General features: G+C 31.2%; 1 protein-coding gene across 1 annotated transcript; it reads left to right on the top strand.

The window, feature by feature from the left end:
* The first annotated feature begins 827 nt into the window (after nt 1-827).
* LOC149897027 (uncharacterized) lies at nt 828-6,034 on the top strand. The gene is made up of 4 exons (XM_090116950.1): nt 828-914; nt 1,384-1,541; nt 5,307-5,432; nt 5,939-6,034. Exons 1-4 carry the CDS (start codon nt 845-847, stop codon nt 6,029-6,031), a joined length of 447 nt encoding a protein of 148 aa, XP_089973076.1. The 5' UTR covers nt 828-844; the 3' UTR covers nt 6,032-6,034.
* The last annotated feature ends 3,306 nt before the right edge of the window (nt 6,035-9,340 follow it).

Below are 9,340 nucleotides of genomic sequence, written 5' to 3'. Positions count from 1 at the left end.
ATAAAATAAAGATGGCATGGATTCAATTATTCGTTTTATCGCTTTATATTATTGTGCGAAATCGTTTTTATAACCAAAATATGTTAAGTAGGAATTATTTTAGAGGTTCATTAAATAATAATTTCTATTGTATTCTAGTACAAAGATGGGTATGTCATTAATCTATTTTTACTTAATAGAATTTTTAAGTAATAATAGTGAAGATAAACTATGGATACTTAACCTTCAAATATATTTAAAAACTAAGACAAAAGTTATATCATCTAAAACTATACAACGGTAAGTCTTACTTGTGTGATCCTACTAATATTATAATTGCGAAAGTTTGTGAGGATGTGTGTGTGTTTGTTACTCTTTCACGGAAATACTACTGAACCGATTACAATGAAATTTAGCACACATATAGAGGGTAACTTGGATTAACACATAGGATAGGTTTTATCCCGGAAATCCCACGGAAACGGGAACTATGCGGGATTTTCTTTGAAAACGCGGGCGAAGCCGCGGGCGGAAAGCTAGTATCTCTATATTATAAAAATGAATCGCCAAAATATTATAACTCGAGAAAAGCAATTCGGCTTATTTTTTTAACGCTTTTGCATGCACAAAGAAAGCTCTAATATATAGAAAACGCCAGAATAGGAAATCCGTATGATTAAGAGAAAATTAAGGCTGATGCTGATGATGATGATGATGAAAAGATAAACTTACATAAAATTACGAAATATTACTTATTGCTCAATGTAAAAATAATCAGTTAATCGTATAACATCCGGAGTTGCTACAACGATTTTATCAAACAAATAGTGGAGTTATAATTTCGAGTACATTTGAGTCGGTAACAATGCTCTTGCAATTTAAACTTTTTATCTGCGTGTTTGGATTAATTTATTACGCTACAGCTCTGGAAAAGGGTATGATTTTTATATTTTTTTTAGAATTTACTAGATTACTTATAGATAGGATTGATTAACTACTAACTCTTCGTGAAGATCGATTAGTGAAATAAATATTACATAATAGATCTACGAATTGTTACTTATATAATTATTATAATGTTTTTCTTGCAAGATAATTAGAATTTTCTTACTACTAGTTGTAATTAATTCTAAAATTAATCAAAACTCATATAATCATTACACAGTAGTGTACCTACACAAACATAAAATTATAATTAGGTATAATTAGACTTTACTTAGCTTTAAAATAATAAACTGACAAAAAAAAAACATTTCTCATTACCTACTCTTCCTATCCTGTTCTTATTATAAAAATAATATTATATATTATACAATTAATAAAGAAACATAATATTATCTACTCTTATTGTATCAATATTAAAAAGAGAGTTATTATAGATATTAATATTCCTCGTTTCCACAGACAGTCCTTTAAAAGCGGTCGTCCACAAGGCATTGCGAGCCACAGCACGACAATGTATGGAGAAGATCAACGCTACCGAAGATGATTTGGAATATCTTCGGAAAGAACCGCCGTTTCCAGAAAAATCCGCTTGTATATTGAGCTGCTTGATGGAGAAAGTATGTAATTTATTATTTTCAATTTTATGCTAAGTTTTTAACGGACTGCAAAAATAGGAGGAGGTTCTCATTCGAATATATTATTTTTTCTTTTGGGTTTATAACTTTAGAACTTTCGACTGGATGAACCGATTTTGATAGTTCTTGTTTTGTTTAAAAGCTAGCTTTAGCCAGTTCTGGCCATTTGAAGACCAAAAATAATAATTCGTAATATCTAAGTATAATATAACAATGACAATATGCAGTTGGTCGTCGGTCGTCTTTAGAACCAGTATTTTGACCACGTTTAGCAAATGATTTCCGATTGTTATATTATGTAACCAAGAATATTCAGGAGCATTCATTATTTTTTCTCTCATTTTACATCTATTATTTATACAAAAAAGCTTTTTAGAGCGATATTATTTCCTACAACAACAAGCGTTGTTTTTCAACAATATTAATAGACAATTATTATGAAATAGTTCCTTTATCGGAGCATATTATATTATACTCATATAGAAGTCAAGATAATTGGTTCCAGAGACGCTTTGTCATACATTTTCCTCGACGAAAAAAACACGAGCAAAACAAATTAATATGATATAAGCGACAATATTACAGTGTGTGTTTTCCTGTTTGGTTTATTATTTTATTGTTTTTGTCGTGTTACTTTCATTGATATTTCTGATGTGACGAAAAGGTTTCAGTATGTTGACATTGATTATACTTGTTACAACAATTTAGAAGAGAAATAACTATTTTTTTCAATGTAATGAAATACATAGATACCATTTGTACGGTCTCATTTCGTGGTTCTCATTGCTACGCAGCAATCTCTTCCAGGCAACCTGACTCTATAAGGATTAAAAACACATAAATTGGGATGAAAATATTATTAACGTACTGACTGATATGTCTCTACATTTTATAATAATACTAGTGGTCCTCCCCGGCTTCGCCCGTGGTACCTACATGTTTAAACTATCCTATCTCTCAAGTTGGATCGAACTGCACATGGTGTGCGAATTTTATTATAATCGGTTAAGTGGTTTAGGAGTCCATTGAGGACAAACATTGTGACACGAGATTTATATATGGGTGATTATACAAAAATGGGGTAACTCGATGTCATCAGCCAATTTAAACAAAGTCTTATTATATTTTATTCAAATAACAATCTATTTTAAAACAATGAAGCGTCCTTTATTCGGTCACTCAATTTCACTTCTTTATTTAAAATACAAATGAATAAAAAATATAAATTAATACTTCAAATGTCAGTACTTTGGCATGTCACAACTCCGAAAACCAACAATAAAGTGACTATCGTTTAAACATTATCATCGATTTAAGAAAACTTACTAATTCACTACAATCTTTGATGTACATAGTATTATATACTACAACTTTCATAACGCAATGTTTTCCATTTTATTTAAAAAATAAAATTAAACTTTGTCATCGTTTTCACTATTATTCATGTATATCATTAATGTTGGTCATGAAGTTACTTGTGCACCGCATATTTTGACGGCCGTCATAACTGTACCAGCGCTAGGGTTGTGTTTGTCCTCTAAAATCTTGCTGCGCCAGTCAACATTTCAGTCCTATGGTGAGTCGTTATTTTATTGTTAATCCGATTTTTATTTTCATTTATAAATGGTTAACTATGATTTATAAAACTATTGTTTGTTGATATTAGAAATTAGGCAAAAAAACATAATTTGTGATTATAACCTCATATTAAGTCCCTTTTCATCAATCCGCTGGCATCAGTCCTTTGTCAGATATCGTGCCAGAGGACTGACGCGACCCCATAGTACTGATGATTCTGTCGTTTTTGAGAACCTTTATCTTGATTGCTATTGGTATAAGCATTTCTATTTTATATTTCAGTTTAAAACATCATGCGCCACGCTAAAAGAAACTGAATTTGACTAGGGAAGAAACATTTAAGAAACAGTAGCAAAGAAAAGAGCTATTGAAACAAACTATAATAATTTTATTAAAAAGATCTTATTTTATTTTGATTATTGATTTTGATGCTTTCAGGGCATAGCTTTTTATATTTATCAGATAAATACGTATACGTATAATACTGTGAAGTAAAATTACCTCAAAATAACATAAAAGTTAATTAATATACTTAATAACATTATAAAAATGTCAAGGGGCTCTTATGAAAACTCAGATGAGAGTTTCATTCGAGCCTTTGGTTTTTAATTTTACTATAATTAGAACTTTTAACATAAATATTGGTAGATTTTTAGGGCTCCGAACCTCAAAAGGAAAAAACAGAACCCTTATAGGATCACTTTGTTGTCCGTTTGTCTGTTAAGACGTTTTTTTTGGAACGCGTGGAGGAATCAATCTGAAATTTATATTGGATACTCAAGATTAAGAAACCTTGGGGCTGTAAAAAAATCAAACTTATAACGCATCGCAATCAAAAGATACTTACATCCGTTAATACTGCAAATTTCCGCAAAATGCAATATTCGCAAGGGAATAAAAAAACACACAGGATGCTTCCCGTGTATACAGTCTACTATAAACTGTTATATAGTTTACTTCTACTTGGTAAATAGCAACGTCTTATAACACAGATAAAGGAAAAATTGCTAAAAGTGTAAATTTTTAGTTACAAACATAATAAAAAATAGGTTTGTTAGGACTCTAACTCGCACTTGGCCGTTTTTTTTGTTTAACTATTGTTTGTGAATTACTTGAAATATCAAGTAAAACTAAGTCCAAGTAGTAAAAGTTAAGTAAGAGAGTAAGAATATTCACGTTGCGTTAAATGTCAGAAGGCTGGTTTGAAAATTGAGACATTGTTATTTCCCAGTATCACATATTATTAATTATCATTTTTAAACGTAACTAAGTGATTTTAATACTTAAAAGACATGTGCCATTATTAAAACTGAGAGATTTGTAGTAATATTCATTGAATTTCTTTAAGAATATTACAATATTGTGTTGTTTATCAGTACCGCGTTAGCCTCGTCAGTCCCCTGGAGGCCAAATCCAGAAAATTTCAAATATCTCACAATATACTTAAAAAAGTGGCTGGCCCGATTTGGTACAATATATTCATTAGATTAGCTATCATATACACCCTAATTTGTAACAATCTGATATAAAAAATATAGTAAACAAAATATCCTCAAAAGTTACCCCATTTTTGTATAATCACCCATATATTAAGATATTTTTAAGGACTTTTTTTCATGTGAGATAATGAAATTTAAATAAACGAATACCTAAAGAAATACAGAAATAAAAAAGGGAAATTATACCGTGATGACTGCACCACCGTGTAATTTAAAACTGAAAAAGAAATCTAGATTCCTTAAGAAGCTTTTACTTTTTACCACGTTGACTCTGCAAAAATGTGGAAACGAGATTTCACACTGTTTCCTTTAAAATCGGCGAAGTTTTAGCTGACTTCAAAGGTCATGCAATTTAAACTGACGAATCTAGAATTATATATTTTCTTATTATAGAATAATATTTAAGTTATATATAAAAGTATAGTCGTTAATTATAAATATTCATCAATCAATAGCATCAATTTATATGGATACATAGACGAACTCAAAATCGGCAATAAGAGGAATGTAAAATTTGATACTATTTCTACATTCTTCTCCGACCTCATCACTATTCGTTTTTTTTTTATACCTATCTGTTCTTATATTTTTCTTAATGAAACATCGCTTTCGAAGACCAACAAAAACTAATTCCAATGCAAATGACATATACTATTTTATTCTGTTTCAGATCGGCGTGGCAAAGAACAACAAATATTCCAAAAACGGCTTCATGGTGGCCATCTCGCCGCTGGTCCTCGGGAACACCAAGAAGGTGGAGCACATGCGTGATGTTTCTGAAAAATGTGATAATGAGGTATAACCTAATATCACTTAATATAATGTATTATCGCAAAAGCACAGAATACATAATAGTAGCTAAAGCAAAAGTGTAAGGTGGAAGGACGCTTGCAGCTTTGTCATTCAACGGTCAGATCTGGCTTAAATTTAATTTGTTTGTGGGGTAATATCATGATAGAGTGTTTCAGTTATCAGACAAAAACTACTGAAATAATAAATGGATTATATTTTTCTCTCGGGATAGCAAGAAGATCGCGTATTGAAATAACTATAATTTATATTATTATAGCGTAGACATTGATCAGTCAGTTCGCAAACAAACAGTACCATTATTCCTTTTATCCTACTTTCACTTTGAATAAACAGTTAAATCCTTTAAAGATTATCACAGTTTACCTTAAAAATAAACCAGTTCCAATAAGAGCAGGTATAAATCCAAATAAACTTCCGAAGGTACTATGAAATATAACCCTGCTCCCGGTGCTCGACCATTTAATATTAAAGTATGATTAAAATTCACAGATAAATCATCACGAGGTTTCCAATTGTCAGCTGGGGAATGAAATAATATCGTGCATTTACAAGTACGCGCCCGAATTGCACTTCAAGAACTGAATATTGGTGAATAAAGTCTACAAATTTTGCATTTTCATTGCGTTTTAATTGATATCCTTTAAATAAACTGCTGCGATTATCGATGGAATTTTTGTATGGAATGGAGTAAAACTTCAAGATCACGTCATGGTAATACCGTCACATCATGGAGTACGGCGACGATTATGGTATTTTTAAATCTTTCCAAATAAGTTTCACTTCTGACACGTGTGCTCGGCAGACACATTTTTTATGCACAGGTTTGTCAGAAAATTGGTAAAGGAAAAGTTACGTAAACGTATTTTTAAATTCAAGATATAGTAGGAGAAAAACATTAGAAAAAGCGGCACGGCAAGAAAAATATTCCATTTAAAAAGGAAACCTATGCAGTATGCAGTCTAAGCAGCTACTGTGAAGTTTTATTCCATTCGCAGTGCTATTTTTAGTGGCTTCTAATACCCTTCTTGTGGTTTTTGAACATATACGTCTCACTGGTAATATTTTTAAAATACTTTTACGTTGTATAATTATTTAAAATAATGTCTTATCTTTTAAGGACTTCACAATATCAGTCTATGACCGTAACAGGAAGGTGGCAGGCAAAAATAAGTATTTGTATTGAAAAGTATCAAACTATGCGTATTGCCTTCTAAATGGTTTCGACGTTTCGTCAGCGATGAGCACCGTCACATAGCATGCACGGAGCGTCAACGATTGTCCATCAATATGTCGATATATTATACGGCTTTGATACGTAATTGATACGTTCTAGTGGCCATAGTACGTGTTGCTTTCCGATCCTGACGTTCCTACGGTCATAATATGCTTGGTCATATGATACCTTGTGTCAAAATAGAACCGTTATATTGTCCAAGTTTTTGGATGTTTTAGGTTGTAGTTATTTGGCATAGTAGATTAATTTTAATTGATCCATTTGGTTTTGCGTTTAGTGACTGACTGCTGCGTCAAAGGCTTATTACCTTGACCTTCTTCTGTACAAAATATATTTTGGGACGAATTTTTTAGTTTTACTGTGTCAGTGTGATCATGTTTATGTTCATAACTGTCTTAGAACTTTGAGCCTTGATTTTGATATTTTGGTTTTATGGGGTTCAAATGCTTTACAAAAAAAATAATTTTTTAAATAATAGAAATAATATTGGCGGAAGACGTGGGTTCGAATCCAGCCTCGTGATCGAATTTCTATTCATTAAAAATTTGTAAGTACTTATGAGCCTTTTTATAGTACAAGACATGTATCAATTTGGGAATAGAGAAAATAAATCCTGTGTCCCTTTGTCTCATACTTGTCATTATTCTCCATCAGAATTAAAAGGGTTCTGCAAATGTCCAAGTATTAATCATTTATTCATATCGAAGTATGTGTTTTTACTTCAAATAAATGTCCATCTCTCATAATTGCGGACGTTAATTTTCATTTCTTTTGTGTATCAAGGCATACATTAATTATTTATTCAGTGTACCCTCATCAAAAGTGACTTACAGCTTTAGACATATGGCCAATTTACATATTACATGTACCTACGTGCCGGTTGAGTTTTATTTACATTTATACGCTTCATTCGTTATAGTTTATTTACATAATACAACCTAAAGTATTGTATACTCAATTGTTTAATCCATACTAATATTATAAATGCGAAAGTAACTCTGTCTGTCTGTCTGCTACTCAATCACGCCTTAACTACTGAACCAATTTGCATGAAATTTGGTATAGAGATATTTTGATACCCGAGAAAGGACATAGGCCACTTTATATTGCGAAATATGTACCACGGGCGAAGCCGGGGCGGACCGCTAGTTTAATATAAACTAAATTTAACAATGAAATAGCCTACTTGTAGTGGCTTATTCTTCATAGAAATTATAATAATTCGTACTTTTGAAATAAATATCTAGTTATGTAATTTCAAATTAATCCAACTCCGTGCTATTCGGGACTAATAATTGATAGATGTCGATTGTAAGTAATTGTCGATTTTATGTAAAGTTTAACGTATATAATTTTCAATTAAACAAGTATATACCTTCTCATTTCATACAGTAAGTATACTATTACCAATTACATACATCACAATTCACAAATAGTGTACTCAAAAATATATGTTTCTCCTTCATTCAGAATTGCAGTCATATAATCTTATATATAAAAATGAATCGCAAAATGTGTTGGTAAGCGCATAACTCGAGAACGGCTGAACCGATTTCGATAATTCTTTTTTTATTATATTCCTTGAAGTACGAGGATGGTTCTTATGTAGAGAAAACGTAAATATGTACCACGGGCGAAGCCGGGGCGGACCGCTAGTTCAAAATAATAATTCGACAATCGACATACTCTTACATAATTAAGAATTAAGATTAGGTATACATCAAACAATACCAGTTAGACTCATACCTTAGGCGTAATATTAATAAAAAAAGTTTCTATTTTAGCCACAGGAGAGAGCCGCGGGAAAAACAAACATACAACGAGAAGGAAAATGGGAATAATTTTTAATTTGGAAATAATTAAAATGTCATCATAACTTTGAGTAATTTTTGTAGGGATTTCTCTGGAGAGTGATTCACAATGCTATAAATATCAAAACAATCATAACTTATTTGCAGAACTTTAACTTAAATTTAGCATACTTCCAATGTGGAGCACCACTTTTAAGCTAGGTATTGCACATATTATAATATCAACTACATATAAAGAATTTTATTAACTTCAGGTTGTTTATTTTATACTAGCTTTCCGCCTGCGGCTTCGCCCGCGTTTTCAAAGAAAAACCCGCATAGTTCCCGTTCCCGTGGGATTTCCGGGATAAAACCTAGCCTATGTTACTCGTGGATAATGTAGCTTTCGAATGGTGAAAGAATTTTTAAAATCGGTCCAGTAGTTTATGAGCCTATTCATTACAATCAAACAAACAAACAAACAAACAAACAAAGTTTTCCTCTTTATAATATTAGTGTAGATAATGTTCTTTTATTATTATATTATCAACTATCAAAAATTTTATAACTTCAGGTCGTTTATTTTATATGTACATTAAATAAATAAAATGTTTGTCCGATTTGGATGAATTTTCGTACGAAACAAGCCTTATTTTCTTCAAAGAACAGGTTGGAAATAAGAGACAAAAAAGATGGAGTTACAGCTAATAATTTAGACGCCCATACAAAAACTATGTTTCCCAAATATTTTCAGTAATTTGGATTAAACCCACGCTTCGCCGAAATAGAAGAAAATTATATTTCAAGTGTTTCAAGTTAAAAATCTATCAGACCTGTAGGTGTGATAGGATTTCCGTCGTATAAAAA

The sequence above is a fragment of the Colias eurytheme genome, chromosome 26, assembly GCF_061535395.1.
Source record: "Colias eurytheme isolate Ceu_HAF_F1 chromosome 26, ilColEury1 Martin Lab GWU primary, whole genome shotgun sequence".
Classification (NCBI taxonomy): domain Eukaryota; kingdom Metazoa; phylum Arthropoda; class Insecta; order Lepidoptera; family Pieridae; genus Colias; species Colias eurytheme.
Note: the sequence above shows the minus strand (reverse complement) of the source record. Positions and strands in the feature narration are given on the sequence as shown.

Bases quoted from the DNA above. Each gene is read 5' to 3' on its own strand.
- LOC149897027 (XM_090116950.1), top strand. From the start codon at position 845: ATGCTCTTGCAATTTAAACTTTTTATCTGCGTGTTTGGATTAATTTAT. The intron at 915-1,383 runs GTATGATTTTTA...TCGTTTCCACAG, and splicing joins CGCTACAGCTCTGGAAAAGG to ACAGTCCTTTAAAAGCGGTC. The intron at 5,433-5,938 runs GTATAACCTAAT...TAAAATTCACAG, and splicing joins CTGAAAAATGTGATAATGAG to ATAAATCATCACGAGGTTTC.